Source organism: Lampris incognitus, chromosome 7 (genome assembly GCF_029633865.1).
Source record: "Lampris incognitus isolate fLamInc1 chromosome 7, fLamInc1.hap2, whole genome shotgun sequence".
Classification (NCBI taxonomy): domain Eukaryota; kingdom Metazoa; phylum Chordata; class Actinopteri; order Lampriformes; family Lampridae; genus Lampris; species Lampris incognitus.
This window is the reverse complement of record NC_079217.1, coordinates 15,919,940-15,944,622: the sequence shown is the minus strand read 5'-3', so window position 1 is coordinate 15,944,622 and position 24,683 is coordinate 15,919,940. Positions and strand designations below refer to the sequence as shown.

Genomic DNA, 24,683 nt, shown 5'->3' with positions numbered 1-24,683 from the left:
CTGAGAGCAGGATAAGCGGTACAGATAATGGATGGATGGATGGATAACCCGAATGATTAATTGCGTACTAAAATTGTTACAGATTAATTTTCTGTCAATTGACTAATTGTTTCGGCACTACCTCTAAATTTCTTCTTTGTCTTAAGAAACTCAAAATTGCAGTACACATCTGTTCCCCTGTTCATTTCATCCCAGTAGTTTTGTCCCAAACCTCCCTCCCCAAATTCTGTATTTGTCTCCCGACTTTACTGTCTGAAGTTTGCTTGTTCGTTTTTCCCCTGACTGTTAGTTCCTAACCACACTCCCTCCTGTACAGATCTCATGTCTGCATTCTTCAGCTGTGAGGTCCTTAGATCATTCCCGTGTGAGTGCTGCTTGACAGAATAATCAATTCATGGAGCTTGTCCACATAAGCATGTCATTTAGGCTATTTTCTTGTTGCTGGTGAGTGACTCTGGCCTTGTGTGTTGGATGTCGCAGTCTCCTCTGACATGCAATATGCAGGCTTCACTGAGAGGTTCCCTGGCCAGGAGACAGGCCTCCTCTGGGGAGGTCAGGGCTGAAGCTAGGTCAGATCTTGGTAGGTGGAGATTTTGGCTCACGGAGTGGCCGATGTGGAATGTTTGAGCTGGTTGCTTAGCAAAGAGGAAGGTTTTGATTTACCATTGCGTCTTGTGAGCAGCTTGTCGCAATTAGTGATGTCAGGATAGAGGGAAACAAATATGAGGCATTTCTTCAAAGGGCAATCACAACCATCCCATGAGTTCATTCTTTCCTGGAGTTTCTCAGGGATGTCTTCTCTGGAAAGGGCAACAATGTGATTTATTCTGTTTCGCTGCTGTCAAATTAGCTGATGCAGGCTAGGATACTTCAATTTCTTTTCACAGGACATCCCAGTTTGATTTGATCAAGTGCTTGGGTTACAAAGGATTGAATACTTGAGATAGAGAAAACAACAGCAGCAAGAGCATAAACTTATTTGTGTCATCTATTATGATTCTGAAGAGATTCATATGGAAAATATGATGGATGGTCATTAATTAAACAAGTGACACTCGAGTTATGCCTCAGCCCTATACTGAGCCAGCAAGCCTTTTTCTTTGGAACAGCATGACAGCTTTGTTTAATGCACTGCTTACACTCTGTTTACCTACAGTACTTTAGATAATATTTCATGGTGCTCAGGTTTGTGTGCTCTGCCTGTGTGCTTCACGGTGTGGGCTATTAATGCCAAGTTTCCCCCCTCTCCTCCTGGCTGTGTAGGTATCCCATGCAGAGGCCATCTGTCTCTCCTCCACTATAATGGCTAAGGGTGGAGGCCACACGATGCACTTCCCCTCTTTCTTTTCCTCCTTCCCCCTCTCCCTCCTAAATGCTCACTGTTAAACAAACACAGCATATCATAGATGGGGTCTAGTTTCTTTGTAAGCTTTGACAGGCCTGAACGCCGACACAGAGGACAGATAAACTACTGAGAGGCAGTCGGGGTGTCGTGTCAGGTAGCCACAGAATGTAGGGCATGTTTGGTAGAAGTCCTCTCTGAGACACGTGTCTGCCTGGATCAACACAATGTCACGCATGCCAAGCATGCTGGTTTACTGCAGCTCAGAAAAAGCAATGTTTGTAGAGGATTTTTATTTCGTCTCTTGGCCATCTGTATAATCAGCCATATATTGCCGGCTCTTACTGTAGCCTTAGTGATTACCTAAGCTCATAAGTCTAACTTGTCATGAGGGTATGATGTTGTTATAGTAGGTAGCCCAGCAGGACCACTCAGTTGTGCTGTTGAGGGGACAAGGAGCAGCTGTCGTGTCATCTCAGATGGCTGCAGAGGGGAAAATGCGTAGCCAACGCTGCACTGACCCTGACTCTCTGCTACTCCAGTGCACTCAGAGAACTTTGACAGATGCAATATAAACATAGGACAGCACATGCGCAGCGCATCGCATCGCATCGTATCACAGCAATGTGGGTTTTTTTTTAGACCAGGTCAGGACTCATATGTGTGAAGAAGATATAAATGAATGATGAATTCTGATATACTTTTGGAGAAATGGAGAGATATCCAGTGTAATTAGCTCTGTGAAGTTGACATAGTCTTTCCGAAACCCCTCTCTACAGGGAAAGCCAAACGAAATACGATAGGTTAGAAATCCTAAAGCACAGCATAATTACAATGAATTAGCCAATGCAATAATTTGCACAATCAGTTTTGGGATCACATGAGAAATCATTTGATAATATAGGCAAACAAAGAGAAAATGACAAAACAACAACAAGAACAACAAAATGTTACAAAACAGAGTCATCAAGTATCCTACAGGACATAGCAATGCAATGTGACACACAACTAGGATTTATATATCCACACAAACAAATGCTGGACTCAAAATCACTTGGTCACACAGTCATTCCTCATTTTTGAGGAGAGAAACAGTGTGTGTGTGTGTGTAAGAAAGTTCACTTAAATTACAGGGGACGTAATGGAGAACGGGGAGCCTCAGCCTCCTTGGCTATATTCCCCACTAGCCAAGATAGCATAGCTGTGGCTTACCACTCATATTCATGCCAAAGACCAAAAATACCAGCCAGTGGACCACTTTTATAAGCTTTACTCCATACACATCCGAGACTAGGTACTAAGTGGAAATTTATGCACCCCAAATATAGTGCACTGGAACTGTGAATGTGTTGAGAAGCTGAGACATGTACTTTTTGAATATTCTGGATGAAGGTCACTTCTCACAGTATATTTTATTTTGAACAGCATTTTCACTCAGTTTAATGGGGATCCCCGGGTACAATGCAGTTTTGGCCAAAGTATCGTAAAAGCTCACATAGCCTCTTGTTAAAATGTTTTTTAGTGTGGCTATCAATGACTCATTTGTGTTATTACGCTTAGAGAAAAACAGACTGAGCCTGGGGTAGGTTTTTTCCCCACTCGGGTCTTTAGCCATAACCTGTAATTTAGGATTTATTTCAGGTTAGTTTTCAAATTTATTTTCCAAAATACTGAGATGTGTCCCATCTTAGCTGCCCGTTTTGTTTTTGGTACATTATTGCAGATTATGTATTTAAGCAAACCAGCGCCAAATGTGATAAGACGCAGAATGCAGTCTCTGTAGTTTGCATATTAAGAATTTGGGGATCAGTGACGCTCATGATTAATTGTTTTCTTTCTCAAAAATGGAAGCTTGATATTTTACTGTGTTATCTCATGTCTCCATCATCAAATGCTTATAAATAAGAAGTGCTTTTCAACACTAGACTACATTTTCATGTTACCCCAGCTATCATATTCAAATAAACCTAGGGTGGAACTGATGTGCGGGTTGACCCGCGGGTCGGGCAGGTTCGGGTAAATTTACTAGAAAATGTCACAGGTTCAAAAACGGGTCAAAAAGTGACAAAGCAGCGCTCCGAGTCTGTAATAAATAACTTACAGAAAGATTGCATGCTACAGGCTAGGCTGTGCATTACTAGTCCACCTTCTGTTTATTCCCTTCTCTCTGTCACTCTCTCTCTCTCAAACGCACACACATGCACACAGCTTTATCATCAATTTGCAGTTGTGGGATTTGGTCAATGCATGTGTTTCAGAGTGTTGAGGCTTCACCTATTAGTTTTTTCCCTAAATGATATCTGTAGCTTTTGTTTACACTGCCAAAACGCTTTTTTGGTCAGAAAGAGGTGTCAATCTGTGTGTGTGTGTGTGGGGGGGGGGGTGCGTGAATACACAATGCGAGTGAGAGAGAAAGAAAGCGACAGAGTTTATGTCTTTAATGATAGGTTAAATATTTTTGCTGCTATTCAACAATGAAGAACACCTTTTGGAACAATTTCTTTGTTTATTTAGTAGCCTACACCCAGACGCTATGAGGCTAAGATACAATAGACTATGTCTTGCAATCAGTGTATTATGCTGGGCAAACAGCCCAAAAACAAAACAGTGCAACACTGCTCACTTTGCTGTAACCTAGGCTAAATTTGGAGGTTTGCGGGTCGGGTTCGAGTGGTTTATTAAAGCATATTTTAGCGGTTCGGGCGGGGCGGATTGGCTTTCATAACAGGTCGTGTGGGTGCGGGTATTAAAAAAACCCTGACCCGTGCATCACTATGGGGTGGCATAGACAAAGAATATGAACCTAACCTCATATCCTCTTACCTTCAGTACAGGAGCTCCTCAGGGCTGTGTTTTCTCCCCATGGCTCTTTTCACTTTACACCACCCACTTAACATCCACGGACAGTTCTGTGAAAATCATAAAATAAGCAAGACAACACAACCATTGTAGGCCTCATCTCTAACAGTTCTGAAAAATAGTATTGCATTGAAGTGGACCAAGCTGTCAGTTGGTGCGCAAATCATGACCTTCTGCTTAATACAGCCAAAACCCAGGAACTCTTTATTGACTTCCGATGCATGCCGAATCCCAAAATACCCACACAAATAGATGGAGAGCCCATCACCACCAATGACTGGAAAACTAGCACCGAACAAACCATTGCAAAAGCACAACAGTGACTTTACTTCTTTAGGGAGCTTAAAAAATACTGGCTCAAGCATCAACTTCTCGTTCTGATCTACTCAGCCATCATTGAGTCCATCATCACATCGTCTATTACAGTGTGGTACGGCAGCACAGACAGTCAAACATGGAAAAAATTGCAGCGGATTGTCAACAAGGCATCCAAAATCGTAGGAAGCGCACTTCCCTCAGTTTAATCTTTACATACTCAGCAGACTGTAAAGTGAGCGAACAAGATCATCTCCGACCCCTCACATCCTGCTCATCACATCTTCCAGCTCCTTCCCTCAGGGAGGCATTACAGGTCACTGTCCACTAAGACTAAACGCTTCACAAACAGCTGTTTCCCCCTAGCTACCAGGACTGAATTCCTCCCTCTCATCCCCTCCTCACACACTACTCGCATACGTGTGTGTATGCAGACGTACCATTTGCCTATTCTATGTGGTTGTCTGTAATATGTTCTGTATCACTGTATTGTTTCGTGATATGTGGAGTCCATGCTGTTGTCCATGTATTTATTGTGCTGTATAGTTTTTACATATTGTACCAAAAACTGGTACAAAACTGATATACTGGTACACTCTGTCATGTCCATCTGCCTCAGGCATGTAAACAACATGCTAATATTTATTTCAGCACCTCTAATATAGTCTCTGTACCATTGCACTTTATTGCCTCTTATTTCACCTGTATATAGTCAATGTTGTGTTATTCTATGTTAAGTACACTGTGAGAGCCACAAAACTGGAGTCAAATTCCACGTGTGTGCAATACCTACATGGCCAATAAACCTGATTCTGAAAAACAAATTCCACCAACCTTGGTCATATGGCTAATTATCTATCTATCTATCTATCTATCTATCTATCTATCTATCTATCTATCTATCTATCTATCTATCTATCTATCTATCTATCTATCTATCTATCTATCTATCTATCTATCTGTCTATCTGTCTGTCTGTCTGTCTGTCTGTCTGTCTGTCTGTCTGTCTGTCTGTCTGTCTGTCTGTCTGTCTGTCTGTCTGTCTGTCTGTCTGTCTGTCTGTCTGTCTGTCTGTCTGTCTGTCTGTCTGTCTGTCTGTCTGTCTGTCTGTCTGTCTGTCTGTCTGTCTGTCTGTCTGTCTGTCCGTCCGTCCGTCCGTCCGTCCGTCCGTCTACATAGACAGAATAAGTGGCTTCTTTAAAGAGGAAGAAACAAAACCCCACCAAATTTCATTTTTTTGTTTGATCTCACGCCAGCATTTTTATATCCTGCTTAAAAGGTGCTCTAATAATTAGCAAGAGGAAAAGTCTGAATGTCCTGTGGTGATGTGTGTGTTGTTTATTAAGAGGTAACATAAAGCATAGAGTAGTGGCTCAGACAGAGTCTGGTATACTGGTTTTAAACCCCACCGTTAACCTCTTTTTATTTCTACCACAGAATAAAATGCTGCCTAAATTCTGGAACATATGACAGTTTTTAATCGATAGTCTTGGGAATAGTTGTAGTGTTAACAAGTGTGTCTGACAAAATTGAGGGGATTGTGTGTTACGCAGCAGATTTTGTACCAAAAGAACTAATAAAAGTTAGTCCATAAACTAAGCCGCACTAAAACAATTTATAACAAGAAATGGTACTAAGGAAGAGCTCTCTGCACAAATGTGTCTTGTTCTTCATACCAGCTGTGAATACCATTTAGTAGATATAAGGGTATTTATTGAGACTTTGGGTATCATGCATTGTTAACCTGCTGATATTTTGTGCACATACTAAACAGGATGCCAATGATACGAGAAGACAACTCTGGTCTAACTTCTTTTCAGCTTGATCTGTTTTCAAAAGTATTAAGGTCTCCTAAATCACAAATACCATGTTGTACTCTTCCTCTCTCTGTGCCTTTAAAGTACATTTTGGCTTCTCATTAATAATAAAAGCAGAGAAGCTTTACGGCAGTGCTTTTGTTATTAGCTGTTGTTGGTAGATTTCACAATACATAAGTACAAAAATACATAATACAAACGCAATCTAATTTTGCACTATGTCTACTCTGAGATTTTCTTTTTGAAAACAGAGGTGTTTTCTGCAGACTAATGCTTTATTTGCAGTTTTTTTTGTTTGTTGCTGTACTTGCAGAAAATGCCATAATTGCTGTTGGAGAAGTTCCAGTTTTTCTTTTAGTTTAAAAGTTAAAATACTTATTCTTCAGGACTAAACATAGCTAAATGTAATTTCTATGATTGCTGTGTGGCTTAAGCTACATTTATCTTTTCAAGGACAAGTTTATTATGTAGCCTCATACTAGATAACCTAAGCTCTTATACACGTAGTCATCACGTGCCTCCATTTGGAGTACACATCTTATTGACCATCCTGTTAAATTGATTCTTGGTTTTTCAGACAATGATCTGTTTCCATCATGTATCTGGTGTTGACATCTACTCCTTCTCCCTTGACAGCTGTGAGCGGGAACCAGGTTGTTGTCCCTGAGAAAGTGAATGCAGTTCTGGGAAAGAACATCACTCTCGGCTGCAGAATAGAGGTGGGTTCTAACCTCAGCCTCACGCAGAGCTCCTGGGAACGGCATCTTCCCTCCGGCACCATCACTGTGGCTGTGTTCAACCCACAATTTGGGATCTCCTTCTCCGCTGAGTATGCCAAGCGTGTCTCCTTCCTGTCCCCGTCTGTGCATGACGCCACCATTATATTACAAGGAGTTGGCTTTGCAGACATCGGCTCCTACACCTGCAAAGTGGCGACATTTCCTCTGGGCAACACGCAAGCGTCAACCACTGTTGATGTATTAGGTAAGGTAGGGCTGTGAGACTTCCATCTTTGTTGTCTTTTTGCCATTCCTGTGAGATGGCATCCTCCCACCTTAAAATCTCATTCTGACGGGGTAACAATTGGAGAACGCTGTTGGCTGAGATTAAGTGCAGCTCAGGTCACTGCTAAGTGTTTGCCCTGGAGGGATAAATTACTCTCCAAAGTAGCCCCGCTTTTAAATTACTACCTGGACAGGGTGCATTCACATTTAAATCCCCACAAGAATCCACAGCTGTGCAGAAGCTGCTGCAGTGTGGTCTTGCTCACTCTGCTCACATCAATGTCACTCAGTCTGACAAAGTGCTTGCTCTGCTATAAGGTGAACAAAATGCAGGATCATAAGAAAATTCACTTAAAAGATGCATCTCCTTCTCTCTTTGAAATGTCATTTCATTGAGTTCCCTTGAATAATGGGAGGGTGCTTCAGAGTCCCCCATAAATATTCATAGAGCTTGCCCCTGTAACAGTAAGATCTTTACCCTATGCAGATTTACAGCCTTAATCTAAACAAACACAGGCAGACTCTGTTCTTGCGTTTCATTAAATAAATTGCATAGTGCACAGTGTAGACCCTGGCGTTCACATACACATTCTACACATGTATGAGCCCCATTCTGTGAAACAGGAAGATTAAAGATTGTTCTGTGGTCACCATGTGTTTCAAGTCTATGGTATGTTGGATTGCAGTCAGACATTGCTGAGAAATGGAGATTGCAGTGTAGGCAGTAGTTTCACATCTCCCTCCAGAGACTGACGCAGGCTCTGATGACTAATGAGTGCTACATTAAGCGCTGCTGCTGTGACAGCCATGGTGTCTGGGACCTCACAGCGTACAATTACACCTTACACTGTATGCTGTAAGAGCTTCACGGGCCTGATTTTTGGAAAGGGGGGGGGGTCACACACAAACACATCCATGCACATGCTCTGGTCCAATGAATAGTTCCTTAAGTAGTCAGAGTGTGATTACTCCAGAAATATCTGAGCTGACCACGATTTGCTACATGGCAATAGAGAATTGGGTATTAGTAGAATTTGTGGGGTGTTCTTCTCAACCAGTGCATTATAATTATGATAACCTAAACTCAGCAGTTTTAGGACCATACAGCAGCAACTTGTTTATCTTCACTTCCTTTTGGGGTGACATATGGTTTACTCCACAAGACTGCCTTGACCAAAAGGAGAAATAATATTAAGAGAATGGCCATGCACTTATAACTCAGTATTCTAGGACATGCAAAATAAAAGGCATCCATCATTATCAGGAGCCATTTCCATGCCAGCATAGGCCCTAGTCATGATGTTTTGTAAGTGCTCTTTATTCGCCTCTTGTTTCACATGCTCTCTGCAGATACTCCATAGAGATTAACCTAAAACTTTTAGTTACTTGTGGTGGCACACAAGCCGGCTCAGGGAAACTAAATCTAATTCTGTCTTCACATTTTGAATCAATATCAGTGTACTAGAGCTGAGTTCTAAACTCACATCTTACCCAGACGTCATAGAAGACACATATGAAAATAAGCCTTCAAGAATTAGAATAAATGACCCTACAATTGGTTGATACAGAATAAAGGAACCAATACGTAGTGCCTGCTGTTAGGATGTGACATATTTAACAGTTTTTGCTTCTTGTAGTACACGGTATATCAAAGTATGTGGAAAAGTAAGTGTTTTTTAAAAGGTGTTTTAAAACACCATTGAATTAATAATCACAAATTGCAAATATTTTAGCCTATTCCTATTCAGTTGTTGTTGTTGTTTTAACTTTGTTTGTTTTTAAATTTCAAGACTGTGTCCTACCGAACAAGTCTTTTTCTGTGGTCTTGTCTAACTGATTGGAGGAAACTACATTATTACAGGTTCAAAACGTTTTATATAAACATAGGCTGTGATGGCAGTCATGTATGGCAGAAAGTGCAGTAATTTCAAGTTGCAGACTAAATATTAACAACTCAAACATAGGGTCAGCTCACTGAGCGGCCTGTTTTATGGCACTTGGCTTCGTGTTGAAGTAATTAATCAAATATTTATTTGTTATGCTGGGAAAGCCAGAGCTTTATTTCCAGAGACCTTTTTCATTGATTACATTGCTCTGTTTTTATCAGAATTGCTCTTGTAGCACATTTTAAGATTATAATGTAGGGAAAAAAACCATGAACATTCCTAAACTTTTAGACAGCTGTGATTCTTATAAGACCGCATTGCACTCTGGGGTAATAGAGACTCACTCTTCATTCCCATGTTCATTTTTAGGTTCACAAATGACCTTTTGGAGAAATAATGCTTCATGAACCAAAAAGCCCCTGCCAGTAAACAACAGGAAGGAACCAGAGGAAAAATATGCCACTCATACAGCAAAAATTAGAATGAACTTTCATTTTGAACTGCTGACACATTATTGAGAAAGCTACTACATGATAGTTGACTATCTTGAAAAAAAGGATCTAAGAAGCTGTGTTGATGTAGGTGACAATTATAAGCTGATATTACAGCAGATTCCTTTGCTAAGCTTCAGGCGTCCATCCAACCATGAACTGTTTTCTCTTTCCTTTAGAGTCCAATTTTTTATGTGAGCAACGGCACCTCTCTTTCACTGAGCCATAAAATTGAGAAATCAACTGTCGAGAGCGAAAGCAAGAGTTGTTCGCTTGTGATGTCCTAGATATGAAGTGCAGTACCATTCACTATTCAGAGCTACTATTCCGTTACAATTGATGAGCTTTTTTGAAATGATGAAATTGATGATTAATAGGCCCTGGTCCTGTTGATGACTGTTGTGTTAACATTGTATCACCACTGCATACCCATTTGAATCCTGTTCTAATAGGGCTCTTTGCTCCTCTTTCTTACAGCATCATTGTTCAATGCGTATAAGTGGAACAGAGTATATGTGGGCGGGAAAGGGCCAGTGTAGGCAGTTTGCTGTCTGACAAGAAATCGTTAGCCTTTCAAGCCCTTCTACTCAAGCCTTTCCACTTGTCAAACCCCCCCCCCCCTGTCCCTTCCTCCCTCCCTGACAGCTCCTCCAAATTAACGCATCCCTCTGATTTGGTTATTCCATAGGCTCCGCCAGGTTACCCTCCAACATAGAGCAGCTACTGTGCTCACAGTCAGAGGACTAGAGGTGGGGGGGGTAGAAGGGGAGTCAGTGAAGAATGTGAGGCAGATGACTATGAATGGGGGCCCTGCCCCTGCACTGGTTACGGGAGACTCCTAAGTTATTTTTGGAAAAACGAGTGTCAGGGGTTATTTGGATTTGTTGTGGCTCCGCATGCTCGTCTGGTGAGGAGGGGGTGCTGGCAGATGTCTTGAGGTGCCGCCCCCTTCTTGGGGATTAGGTCGGTGTGTGAGCCCCGACGCTCCAAGACTGTCACTGTAAACGGAACAGCTGCTAGTTCCCCCATCAGGAGAGGGACTGTGAGAAGCAGGAATTGCCCTAAGAAGACTTGGTATTAGAAAAGCCATGGAAAATGTAGAAATGGTGGGAAAGGCCCAGGGAATTAAGGACAGAAAAGAAAGTTAGCTTGCTACTCATGTATTGAATGCAGCCTCTGTAGCCAGCATTTTTTTTCTGCAAGACTATTTATTGTAAACCCACCAACACCGTTGCAGCTTCTGCATGATTAATGTCACACTCAAAAAAATATCATTGAGAGCAAGTCCATAAATCTAATATTGGATCTTTTTTTTTTTCTATAAAGAAGTGAAAAATCACTCTGGTGTCATGATATTTTAATTTATTTGGGGAACTTCTAAAACAAGTTAAGCTGAAAAAATGAGTGGAAATAATCTCACCCTGTTGGCAGAATTTCCATATTTATTAAGAAAAATTATATTTTAGGACTTAGTATGGAGCCTAAAAGACTTGTTGAGATATCGCCACTTCTTGCAGGGAGGCATTCACAGATTCTGATGACCAGAATGTCCCATCATCTTGCACTGCCGGTGCAGCTGAGCCAGCGGTACAAGAAGAAAACCCCTGCATTATCTTTTTTTTTCAAGTATAGAGGCTGTTACATTGGTCACTTCCCTCTCACATGGATCCATTTATCAATATTGAGAACATTTGCATTAAGTCTTTCACAGGAAGCTTGTGTAACATTACATTGGCAATAGAGCATTGAATAGTGCACAGTAACCTAACTCTTCAATTCACTACACTACAGACAAATACAAAACTCAGTTCTCTATTGTATGTGACATATCTATTTGTCTGTCTATCTATTCGAGTTGGACAATATGTCAAAATTTTCCTCCTGGCCACTTTCAGCCCAAAAACCGGCAATTGCCGATATAGTCACGCCCCTGCCCCCCGTGTGGCCCGCCATTTTCAGCAAATGCAGTCATGGAAGAGCTCGTTGCAAAAAAGAATACAAAATCCCCTATTTGGATTATTTTGGTTTTAAACCGGATGCAACCAGCAACTGAAGGACCTAAATGAAGTAATTTGCCGTCTTTGCAAACGAGTAGAGCTGATGTTCTGACAATTTTTGCTGCTTTGTCAAAGCGTGAATTGATAGCGGCCTAACCCTAACCTCTTCTAACCATGCGCAGAACTGCTAAGTAGCAGATCTAGATAAGTAGTACATATCGACAGAACACTGGCAAAAATTGTCATTTAGTCATTGCAGTCACTGCCCTGTTTTGTGAAAAACTCTTTGGAAATCAGACCAGCAAGAACGTGCATATAGCCCAACTTCAACTGCCAGTTCCTATTCACGCACATTTTGAATTGTGCTTTACAGGTTAATTATTTAACGAGTTGAATTCTCGAGGAGGCAGACCATTAAATGAGCAAAATAAAAGGACAAAAATTGCACAGAAAAAAATCATCCAAAAAAAGACTCACGCAACTGCCGATATATTTGTCTAATTGCCCAAGCCTACTATCTATCAGTGGCAGCGTGTTTTTGTTGAAGTTTTTTCACCAGAAGTATTATGCATGGTTTAAGCTATGTTGCACATGGAAACTTTTGAGTCACTTGAAAAAATGTTCTGTTCCTAATCCTCTGCAGTTGTTTTAGAGGAGAAAGTGATACTATGCAAGTTTTTACAGCAATATTTTGCAGGATCTCTACAGATGTAGAAGCCTGCTTTGTAGAATAAAGTAAGTCAGTTTATTTGTATAGCCCAACATCACAAATTACAATTTGCTTCAAGGGGCTTTACAGCAACACAACATCCTGTCCTTAGACTTAGAATACTACTGCTTCACATTACCATCTCAAAAACATACTGTATCTTTGACGTCTCTACACAACGAATAAGGCAAAAGTTCTCAATTAAGTGCTTCTATGTGATCAAATGGCGTGGTTTATCAATTTTTAATAAATATATGTGGTATGGAAGTGATCGGTCTACTCTGTCTGACAGCTAAATGTACCCTGGCCACTTCTTCCTGTCCATATTCTTGTCCCATTGTTATGATGGCCATTATTTATTCATACACATACAAAAGAGATCAATATTCCTTTTGTAATGCATTCTCCACTCTGTCATCCCCTTTCACTGTACTGAACTATTCCCTACCCCATTTTTCTCTCTCCCTCACACAGTGGAGCCCAAAGTCTATGTGTCCGCAGGCCCTGCAGCTCTGCTGGACGGGGGAAATGAATCAGTGGTTGCCACCTGCATAGCAGAGCGTGGCCGCCCACCTGCAGTGGTGGCATGGGAAACAGAGCTGTTTGGCCGTTCAGAGGAGGGGAAGCAAAACGAACCAAACGGTACTACCACCACCCAGGTGCGTTACATCTGGCAGCCCCAGAGCCACGCCCAGGGACAGATCCTCACCTGCGTGGTACACCATCCAGCCTTGCAAACAGAGTTCCGCATTCCGTATGTGATCAACGTGCAGTGTAAGTGTTATTCACTGATGCTCCTGCATCTGCACCAAAACATTAACCATCTTGTTAGCTGCAAAGTCAGATTATCTGCATATTTGCATAGTCCATTAAAATATAGAATTAACATATCTGATGTAGTTAGAAAATGAAGGTGAAGACCTTGATATGAAATGCCAACATGAGAGAAAATAATTTGGTTCCTAAAGTAGTCAATAATAATAATAATAATAAATGATGATCATTAGCTCCAGCAAAATAATTGTGATTGTCATTTGAGCCACAGTTGTGCAGCTGTGAGAGCTATAGTATATGTTATCTATATTAACCCCTGTTTATTGCTTGATATGTGATCGCTCTGCTCCATGCCTTTCCTCCTTCATCCATAAAATGGCAATTTAAGGCTCATTTTAATGTTATAATCATTAATGCATACTTCCTTGGTGGGCTTATTGAAGGATAGTATCTGTTTGGACAATGTGAGTCCAGACTAATGAAGGTATTTTATGATATATTGATCAGGACCTAGCAGTGGCAATAGTAGGAGGAGGGTGTTTGGAGCAGCAGAGGGAGACATGGAAAACCAAGGTTAATACAGAAAGAAAGAGGCTTCAGAGCTCAATAAATCATGTCAAATGCAGAGGCGGGGGATTTTAAGTGCAAAAGAAGCACAATTTCAATGTTGAACTCTTGTGAAAGAGGTCAGTGAGCACCATCAGAGCTTCTTCCTCTTTCCAATAATGAGCTCCTTATGTGATCTCTGGAGAAATCAAAATGAAATGAAAATGAAAAATTGGGAGTTATTGTTTGCCACATTTTATTAAAGTGGCATCTATTCTGCTTCCTTTTGTTTATATTTAGGTGTGCACTAGAGTTTATTATTAGCTGCCCCTGAAGTACATCGCTTCTTGGAGTGAGCCTGTCATTTTCCTGCTCCCCACCAAGCCAGCTTGTTTGTTTGTTCTCTTGGCCTCTCTCCACCAGCAGAGCCTCTCTTTCAGTAGCATCCCGTGTACTGTCTTCAGTTTTTTCTTCAGTATTGTGTTTAGAACGCTTGTGTTATTCGTCACGGAGAGGCTCATTTGTCACCATGCTGCCTGAGGTCACATTGGGTGATTATGAACTCCATAATGTTTTCGTTTTGAAGTAATCCACCTTTCCAATTGGTACAGCAAGCTACTCTTGATTCATATGTAAATCCAAATTTCTCCCCTACTAATTCGATAGTTTTAAGGATTTAATTTCAAGAAAGCAAAAAATGTATTATTATTCAACTTGGAAAAAAATGAGAAAGCCGTAAGGCAATCTATCTCACTGTGGTGTGAAAATGTGAAGCCTGAAGTGAATGAATTGTTTTCATTAATTCTTGCCCATTTGTCCCTTTTGGCATCAAAATTATTGGTTTGTTTGTTTTTATTACAGTTGCACCAATGGTATCTATCACAGGAAAGGATAAGATCTGGTATGTGGGACAAGAGAATGTGAAGCTTGACTGTGGTGCCAAAGCCAGCCCGCCTGCCCAACACTTCACCTGGATTAGGTCAGTATCCTTGAAAGCAGAATCTTCAGGCTTCCCTGAAAACACACGCCCAGCTGGGGATTCCCATATGGAAAACCACTATCTGAAAAGATGTCCTGCTCTGTTGCCTGGAAATAAGAGTGGAGAGAGAAAAATTCAGCAACAAGAAAAAGTTTTAATTCTGCTAAGCACTTGTGAATTCAGTATTAACATTTGGCTGGTAGTCCCACTATGAAAATCAGTGACATAGTACATACTTGTAAAGACCTCCTCTGATTAAAATCAAGTTTTTAATTTTGTTAACATGTCCATGTGGTGTTAAGGTCATGTTACAAGACATGTCAGGAGCCAAACAAGCAGTCAACGCCATGGCTGAGCATATCTGCTTTGAAACTGCAGTGTACCAAGGACAGCCTCAAAAAAACAGACTCAGTCAGACAGGATTTCATATGTCACAAACCTAAAGAACCAATCCCGTTAATGGACGGGGTGGCGCTTTACATATCATTACGTGCACCCGCTTCGGCGATGCGAGCCAGAGGAGAATCCAGGTGTTGCTACCTATCGTAATTTTGCCAGCTATAAGTTTCATTACTTTAAAAAGAATGGCAGAGACGTGTTTTGTTTTTGGCTGCAAATTTACAAAAGGAGAAACATTGGACCATAATTTATTACCAAAGGATCCAAAAATAAGAGAGGGTGCAGTTTATTTGGAAAAATCGTCATGTCCCAGCCAAACTTCCAGAGAACACGGGTTTGCAGTAGTCATTTTCAAAAGTACCATATTGAAAATGTATCACAAAAACAGATGGGTTTTGCCACAAAACTTATATTGAAGTCCAACGCTGTGCCATCTATTTATCCTGGGGACACAGTGAGTACAAGCTGACGTGTTGGTCATCCGGTAACTTTATTTTTCCTTCTCGTTCTATAGAGACTGGTAAGGGCAAGACTAGTGAATCCTGTTCCAAGACACAGACAAGGGACAAAGGCGAGTAAGGAAAAGGGGTTTATTGAGGATGGCAGGTGGCGGAGAGGTAATGGCGTAGAGGCAGAGGTGGATAGCAGAGCCAGGCCGCACTGGACCGGCGGACGAAGGAGCGAGCACGGCTGGACTGCACCGAGCTCGGGGACCAGCAGGCGAGACAGGCAGGCAGATGAACTGGAGAGTGGCAGCACTAAACACAACCAAAAGGCAATTAGACTAACAAGCAACAACACTGGGAATATACTCTGAAAGATTTGCAGAGCGGCCGAGTGTATGAGACTAGTAGTAGCTCAAACAATGGTCTGGCGATGAGTGGTTGAAGAGTCGGGTGTCCGATACTGCTAGGGTTGATGAGCTTGATGGAAAGCAGGTGTTTGGCTGAACCGGTGAGGTGAATGTAGGTCAGGAGAGAGAGTGAGAGACTGGCTGCAGGCTAGGTGGACATGGAGGGCGTGACAGAGACTTTCTATGGTGTTCAAAGCATTTCTTCGTAACAGCACATCTGAGTGTTTATCTTTACACAGTAGATAACATGTCAGGGCTGGCAAGCGGGATCAAGGTTTGTCTAAAATTAGCAACACATTATTTGATAACTTAGTCAAGCCAAAGGCTCATGTTACCTATAACCATTGAATTTCTTTTTTTGGGGGGGGGTCCCCCCCTTTTTCTCCCCAATAATACTTGGCCAATTAACCCACTCTCCCGAGCTGTCTCGGTCACTGCTCCACCCCCCTTTTCTCCCCAATTGCACCCAGCCAATTAGCCCCCTCTTCCGAGCCGTCCCGGTCACTGCTCCATCCCCTCTGCCGATCCGGGGAGGGCTGCAGACTACCACATGCCTCCTCCGATACATGTGGAGTCGCCAGCCGCTTCTTTTCACAGTGAGGAGTTTCGTGAGGGGGACGTAGCACATGGGAGGATCCCACTATTCCCCCCAGTTCCCCTCCACCCCCCTGAACAGACGCCCTGACCGACCAGAGGAGGCACTAGTGCAGCGACCAGGACACATACCCACATCCGGCTTCCCACCCGCAGACACAGCCAATTGTGTCTGTAGGGATGCCCGACCAAGCCAGAGGTAACACAGGGATTCGATCCAGCGATCCCCTTGTTGGTAGGCAACGGAATAGACCTCCACGTTACCCGGATGCCCTTACTGTTGCATTTCTAACATTGTCGAGAGCGATACATAAAATAAATTACCATTCTGATACGTCCACTTGTACACAAACCTGTTTAATTTTCTCTTCTTCTTCGGAATCAGTTTCCAGTTCTTACATGTATGGCTGAATTACTCTTACTCCTCTATTACTGCTTACCGAGCGGCAGGGAACTACAGGCGAGTTGGGGGAGATTTGAATAGAGGGTGGGGATAATTTGCATATTGATAGATTCTGGATTTTTTTTTTTAAATGAGGGAGAAGGAGTAGATGTGATTTTTAAGGATTTTAACAAGACAATCGAACTTATTTTGCAGAAACAACACATCAGACAATTTATTTTATCAAACAGCATTTTATGTCTTTAAACGTGACTGGAAGGGGTCTTTCAGCTAAGTTTTTTTTTTATTTGCTTAAAACAGGTCCATTACCAATGCACATTATAGAAGTTCTTTGCAACCATGGTTTTGTTTTTCTACAGAATGGATAGCCAGATGCCTGGGGGTGTAGATATTGCAAACAACAGCCTTGTTTTCACTCGACCTTTGGAGCGTAATGACTCTGGAGTATACAGGTGTGAGGTGATGAATGACATTGGTCTTCGTAGTCAAGATGTACAATTTTGGATACAAGGTAAAGTATGCTTGATTATAAGAATTCTTTATATCTTAAAGTGTGACTGTATCTAGCAGTTCTATATGTAACATCTATATGTGGCAGTTCTATATGTAACATTATCTATATGTAACCTCTGTTGTCTGTCTGCTCTGTCCATCTGTCTTTTTTGTTTTGTAAGTTTGCTTCTGAACCTAATGGCTCAGAGGTCAAAGTGAAATCTTTGTGTGCCTTGTGACGTTATCGTTCCCTCTGATGTAAACCTTCTCAGTAAGATTAGCCTCAGTGAAAACACTTCAAGCGGAGTAAAGCCGCCATATAGATATCCCTGCCCTGCTCAACTTTCACACATTCCTGGCACCAGAGGAGCAGAGAGCACATACGCTGTATCAATACCAAGGGTTCCACTGTTGTGGTTTTTGACAACACCAGATTTCTAAAATAGAGGAGGACAAAGTCTTTTCCCCTGCTGTTAAGAAGTATACTCACCAAAGTACGCGTCATATGTAGCCTTTTTTGCTTCAAGGTCGGGTTGCAGGGTTGGACACAGTGAAATGTGTTCACAGTTTTGCAGTCCATTGACAGAAGGTTGTTTTTATTCCACCCCAGGAGAGGGGGTTTTTTTTGCGAACAATAACAGTACATTTAAGCTGTTAAAGCAACCGAGTACTCATCATGTGATTATATATTTTGTCAAATTCAGCCCTGACCTGTTTGAAATTGACTGAGACAATGGATTTCCCTAAACCTTCCATCTGTTTTTTTTTCTTCTTTTTTTTCTGAATTTGGCCTTGCCGTGTAAACTGGACTTGGGAGTGCTAAAGTCAAGTCAATTTTATTTGTATAGCCCAATAGAGTCAACTGGCAATTAATTGAATGTAATTTTGTTAATGGATGAATCATCAATCATCAAGTAAAACAGTACATTTGTTGCTTTCTCTTTCTTTGATTCACATCATAAAATGGATACTTATGTTGTTTTTGGTTGCTGGTCAAACTTGGTAAACAGTTTTAAGACGTCTCTTTGGGCTCTTGGAATTTGTGATGTGCATATGTCATTTTTAATGTGTCCATTAGCTGTAGATGTAGACTAAATTATCATTTGATTAATAAAATAATCAATGAATGATGAAAATTTTCCTTAGTTGCAGCCCTACTTATATTTCATAATCGGTGGTCAAAAAACACAATATACTAAACTCCTCCTGTATGTTTTCTCTCTTTGCAAAGTGTGACATGAGAGTTCACTAGTCTAAAAGTTAGGCGTGGATCATGAGAACTCTGCATCCCTTTTATTTTCATTCTTCACTTTTCTTTTTAATCCATATCCAAACAAAACGGCTGCTGCTTTTAGACAGACACTCCCCCGGCACACAATCCCTTTCGTTTCTCACTTGAGAGGAGAGAGCTGGAGGAGCCCCAAAAAGGCTGTCAGCCTCCATCTGTTTATGGGCCCAGTTTGGAGTCCTGCTCCAAACTAAAGCACAGTTGACATCCTGTCCAGGAAGGACTTGCACTGAGCAATTATCTGGCTGCTCTTGTCAAATATGAGGAATTGGGCATGCTGCCTCTTGCTCCCCTCCCCTGTTGAGATGGCCAGGTTGAGCCTACACACTGCACAGCTAAACTCCCCCCTCTGCAGCGTAGCTTTCTTACCCAGTTCCGTCTATGGTCTTGTGGCTTTGGATTGTCTGTTGATCACTTGCATGGTCACAAGATGCTCACCACCTGCACTAGGCTAGGATGTCCCCATACAGTATCAGGCCTAATTAGAGGATATGGTTATAGGGCACTGAGCATGACTTGACAAAATAAGTTATAGATAGACTATCAGTTCATTGCCCATGATTAGTCTCCTCTGTCCACTCCAGTTCTCTCTTAACTTCCCCACTGATCCTTTACATACTGCTTTATGCTAGTTAGATGGTAGTTCTTTGGTAGTTAGATTTTCACTCAGTACCATACATTGTGGAGTGGCATTATAAGTAGGGATTCTGGTGTGTTTCTTCAGTGATACCTTAAACACTTCAATGTATGGAATCTTCACTTAATTGCATATCAAGCTGCCTTGTACTCAGGCTTTTGATGTGCTCTTCCAGAGAGAGCCTAGTGGAGTCAGGCTGCTTTTTGTCCCAGAGACTGGAGGTCAATATAGAGACGCTAATCCTGACCTTGAGCTCTGCAGAGCTCTTTTCTCTGACTCTGGGTGCCATCATGGCAACTGCAGGACAAATCAAACACAGGGACCTCACATCGATCATACAGCGTTTCATCTTCTCACATGACTTCCCCCAACATGGCAGGTTGGAAAAAGAGTAGAACTAATCACATACAAAAGTGTGTGAGTACAAGCTCTCTCTGTCTCTGTATCTCTCTCCCTCCCTCTCTAACCCCATTTTCTCTCTCTCTCTCTAACCCCCTCTATCTCAAATGCATGTCACTCATGCACTGTACACACATAAGGCATGTTGGTCGCGTAGCACTTAAACTTCACTGCTCCTCTTATCTTCCTTTTCAATCTACAGCATAGCTTTCAACGGATCCTCTGGTCTCAGGACAGGCAATTTTCTGCCCTAATAGTATGCCGTATCATTACAAATTTAACTCAGGTTCATTTTCATTTCCCTTTGATTCAGCAAAGGGTAAAATTGATGTTCTCTGCCTTTTCATTTATTGCTTATTTTATTGTTTATTTTCTGTTTATTCTGCCCCTACTTGCCATGCTCTCTTTATGTTAAATATCTTCATCACACTTTCTCTACAGACCCTCCACCCACCACAGCGGCCCCCACCACCACTGCCTCTCCCTTCCAAGACACAGTTGGCACCAGTACTGCTGTGGACCGGGGGAGAGCCCTGTTCACCTCTCCAACCCTGGCCCCCCTGCCTGACAGCAGTCTGGGCACAATAGTTGGCGGGGCAGTAGGTGGCGTTCTGTTCCTGGTCCTTCTGCTTATTCTGGGCGGGGCCTGCTTCATGCGCCAACGTCGAACCTTCCGGGGAGACTACTACACCAAGCAGTACCTGGGGCCCTCCGATATGCAGAAAGAGTCCCAGCTGGATGTGCTCCAGCCCCATGAGCTGCAGGAAGTGTATGGGGACAAAGCTGGCAAGGGCAGCCAGGATCTGAAACCCAAGCCTGGAGGAGACATCATTTATCCCAACTACCCCACCGAACGCAAGGACAGGGAGGAATGGGGTGACAGGGGTGAAGGTCAGAGAGGCCTCAAGGAGGACAGCTACTACCCCGAGCATTACAATAACACCCATAACATGCACCCCTGTGGGCCTCCTGTGCATAGTTCCACCGTGAACAATGGCTCACCCTACCTGCCAGAAGACTGCTATGATAATGGCACAGACGGCGACTATGTGTCCCACATGGATGGCTCTGTGATTTCACGCAGGGAGTGGTACGTCTGAGGGCAGGAGGAGGAAAAGGGACCTTGCAGTAAATGACTGAGAATAATTTAACAACTGTCAGATATGAATATCCTTAAAAGTTATATTCAGTTCAGATAATTCTAGACAGGGATGACAAAAGTTCCAGGCTCGGTTTTAAAATGAGCTTTCAAAAGTTATTGCTCTGCCTGGATTGCGACCACTTACCTTAAGGACTTGTATGTGGATTGTGTTAAAGTCTTGTAGCATCTCAAGGAGCTAGTACAAGCAAGCTGGAGTAGCCTCACTGATGTTATCTCTGTAGCCCTAAGAAGGCCTCAGCATACCATGAAGTTTCAATAGATGTGATAGTTTGTGTTTCCTGCTTGTTTGTATGTGCACCTGTCTTAGCTACAAGTCACAGCTACAGCTCTCAGGCCCTTGATTGTAAAGTATTTCTGTCCCTGCCTGAGCTTTGTACCCACTTTCCATTATTTTAAAACTCCTGAGATTCTATGGCGTTTTGAATTGGAGTTATGATCACTTACAAGTGTGCAAATGACCTCGTAAAAGCTCAGTTTTTATCGTGGTTGTGAGGAGCATTTAAAATGAATTTACACTGAATTGAATTTTAAACACAAGTCAAAGGGAAAACTATCCATACACAAGATTATAAGGGAGAACATGGCATGGCGCCCTAGGGAAAGCAAGCTGACTGAATCAAGAGTAGTGACAAGATTACTGCCCTTCTGGGAAACAGCTGTCATGAAGTGATTCTTCATCGGCCACCCAATTCATTGTTTTCATTCAAACTTGAACAGATTTTGCCAGCAGAATGGTTCATCTGTCATTACATAGAACAGCTAGCCTGAAGATCACCACCAAACAAAGTTTCTTAACTCCCTTGGGAAGGGATTTAGTACATCTTCATGTTTACGGATCTGTACCACTCAAGATAATACAAATGCTGCTAACGGAAAACAGAAGGATTGTCAGCAGTGTGACTGAAACGTTACGTGTAAGCAAGTTACACCGTGCACCGTTGGGTACCTGCTCATTTGAAAGTGTTTATCCAAGTCCTTTGTGGAGTAATGAGCGAGTCCTGATTATTTTTTAAGTTTGCCAACAAGCATTAAACATGGCCAACATTGCCTTATTTTATATACGCTCTGTAATGTTAACACTGAAAACCATTGACGTCCTCTCCATCCTCTTCCTCTCTGTCTTGTGATTTCCTCTCTGTTGTCTGATTTCTCAGCGCTCCTGGCCAAAATCTTTTTTTTTCTTCTCTCTCTCTCTCTTTCAAAATGTACGGTTTTTATAGAGACTTTTCAGAGCAGAACAAAAGCTACAATGATTTGGGTGTGTCCGCATTAGTTGGTATATGTTTAAGAAGTGTGATTTTCAGGAAGAAAAGTGTCTCATCAGGTGAGATGTCACTACTGATTACAGATACAGCGACCGTTGAGGTTTGGCTGCTGAGGTACTTGTGAGGATATGCAGTTAGCACGGAAATCTAGAAACACTATACCGCAGCGAAATCTTGCTTTAAGATCTGTTTACTTTATTCGTGTCTGTTTAATGGCTTCCACCGGGATGTTTTTTCGTTCTGCTCACCAGTGCCATGACTTTGTGTTGAAACAAAAGCGTTGACATCACCGGTGATCTCATCTCTTGTTGCTTGATTTGACCTAGCGCTTCCTGCTTGGCTCGCAGCGATATGTTCTCTTTCCTGAGGAATGATACAAGGATCAAAGTGGCCTCTGCAAAGTCTCACCATGAAAGGGAAAATATCCTTTCTGGAAAGCTCTCCTCTTAGTCAGTCGGGGCGTTCGGTGCTACAGGAGGGAACAGTGTGTGTTTCTGACGGGGAATTCTGGGCAGAGGGGTGGTGGTGGTTATAGTTTGAGGTTACTTTCTTTCTTCAGGGGTTTTTTTATATGTCGAGGAAACACTCATTTTAATTTGAACTGCACTCTTTCTCTTTTTTCCCCTCCACCACCCTCATTTGCCCCTATCGTGCCAGGACTATAGCTGAAGGTTCAGCTGTCTGAAAATAAACTACTTTAATCTCTCTATTACTCTCGCTTATTCTGTCTCTCTCTCTGTCTCTCTCTCTCTCTCCCCCTCTTACATGCGCATGGCACACATCTGCTGCATAGGCTTCTCTAGCCCACACTCAAAGGAGTAGTCCTCACCTCAAAATTCTGGCTTTATAATTAACTTTTTTCCCCCCTTTTGATGCACTTGGCATGTGTTTCGATCTCAGTGATGTGTAGCACACCAGTGTCTGTATGCTTGCATGTGTTTTCTGAATGGGTGATTCATAGCTGTCAGCCTATCTTGTTAAGTTGAACATGCCTCTGTGTGTAGAATTGCTTATTTTGGCTACTGCTCTTAAAGATCCAGGGATAAAAGCTCTCTTTCTCTGTCTCAGCTCAGACTACTAAGATAGTTTGTTTGATACACTTGCAGACTTGTAAAATGGCACAAGGAGCCAAAGTAATGAATGCTCTCATTTTTGTCTCAGCCGCTCTGAACTGCTCTTTCCGTCTTGTTAGCCTTTCGGACCGACATCCCTCGATCGCCTTTGGATCGGAAAGAGATTAGTTACCTTATGCCTACTGCCTTCCTGTTTTCTGATCACCACTAGCGTGCTCACGTACGTGTACATAGTGTTAAAAAGGTTAGCGTGTGATTAGCCGACTCAGCAGACATTGGAGTCTCATGTTTATATATGATATTTTCTGACCTGAGGCCCCCCCTATTGAACGGTTGGTGCCTTAAGATGGGCTGCACACTGCACAGGAACCCTCTGAAGTGATACGATTTATTCTAAGGATGCATGTAAAGGCTATAAACGTCTTTGTCGGAAAGAAGCGGTTTGTCCTTTTATGTCTTCCACCTTGATATTTAAGATACTGTGGTTTGTTCTCAAAGCAACCCAGTTGACTAAAGGTTGATTGTTATGCCTTACACACATTAAGAAGACACATGTAACAGCTCGGTTACAAAGTACCAGAAAGTTTGTAATTAGTAAAGCTTCACTGGGATTCAGGTCGGGAATACGAAGCAGGCCAGAGTCATAGAAAATATTATTTTCCTGTAAATATGCTGGCTGTTTTTTATTATTGAGAAAAAAAATATTATTTTTTCTATGAGGTCTGTAATTTTCACAGAGTATTAGTTTAACTTACAAGCAATGAAGAGCTCCTGTCGGATGATCAGCGGCGTATTTCTCTCTTCGCAGCGTTTTGTATTAGTTCTCAAGGGTTTGTGACTAATTATTTTGTACATTGTTTAAATGATTGATCCCTCACGAGAATCAAAAACGAAAGCGCAGTAGATTGTATTTTGTTTCCTTTGTTTGCAATAAAAGAGCATTGTTATTGCAGTAAAGTGTCTCCGTGGTTTATGCTGTCGAAGGCGGCGTGTTTCTTTTCCTTTGGCATGCTCTTTTATTTGAATCACAGAGTTGGATTCAGTTTATCAGAGGTGATTGAAAGAGTGCAGGGGTACCTCTTCTATAGGATTCTTGTCAACTGTATCCACCCCATGCTTTCTGTTGAGCATGCAGCGAAAACAGTGTTAACACAAAGAAACAGATGGATGTGCAGATGCACAGCCAGAAGGACAAGCAGATGCATAATTCACACATGCGTATGTACGTGCATCCATACGCGCATGTATGGATCGAAGAAAAAGAAGAAAGGAATTTGGACATCTTCATTCATTTGTATAAGGAGAACATAATGTGTATCTTTCTTTTCCGATTAGGGGCCAAAGAAGACTCTCATCTTTAAGGTCAATGGTCATCAGTCTCTGTCATTCACTGTCCACA

At 42.1% G+C, this 24,683-nt stretch overlaps 1 protein-coding gene across 1 annotated transcript in view; it reads left to right on the top strand.

Annotated features, from left to right (window-relative positions):
• The window catches only part of nectin3a (nectin cell adhesion molecule 3a), a 49,968-nt gene extending 25,743 nt beyond the window's left edge, over positions 1 to 24,225 (top strand). The window contains exons 2-6 of the mRNA XM_056283596.1: positions 6,970 to 7,317; positions 12,895 to 13,194; positions 14,602 to 14,719; positions 17,328 to 17,479; positions 20,226 to 24,225. Coding sequence (XP_056139571.1) covers positions 6,970 to 7,317; positions 12,895 to 13,194; positions 14,602 to 14,719; positions 17,328 to 17,479; positions 20,226 to 20,884 — 1,577 coding nt within the window. The 3' untranslated portion in view covers positions 20,885 to 24,225. The remainder of the gene's footprint in view (positions 1 to 6,969; positions 7,318 to 12,894; positions 13,195 to 14,601; positions 14,720 to 17,327; positions 17,480 to 20,225) is intronic.
• Positions 24,226 to 24,683: the final 458 nt, after the last annotated feature.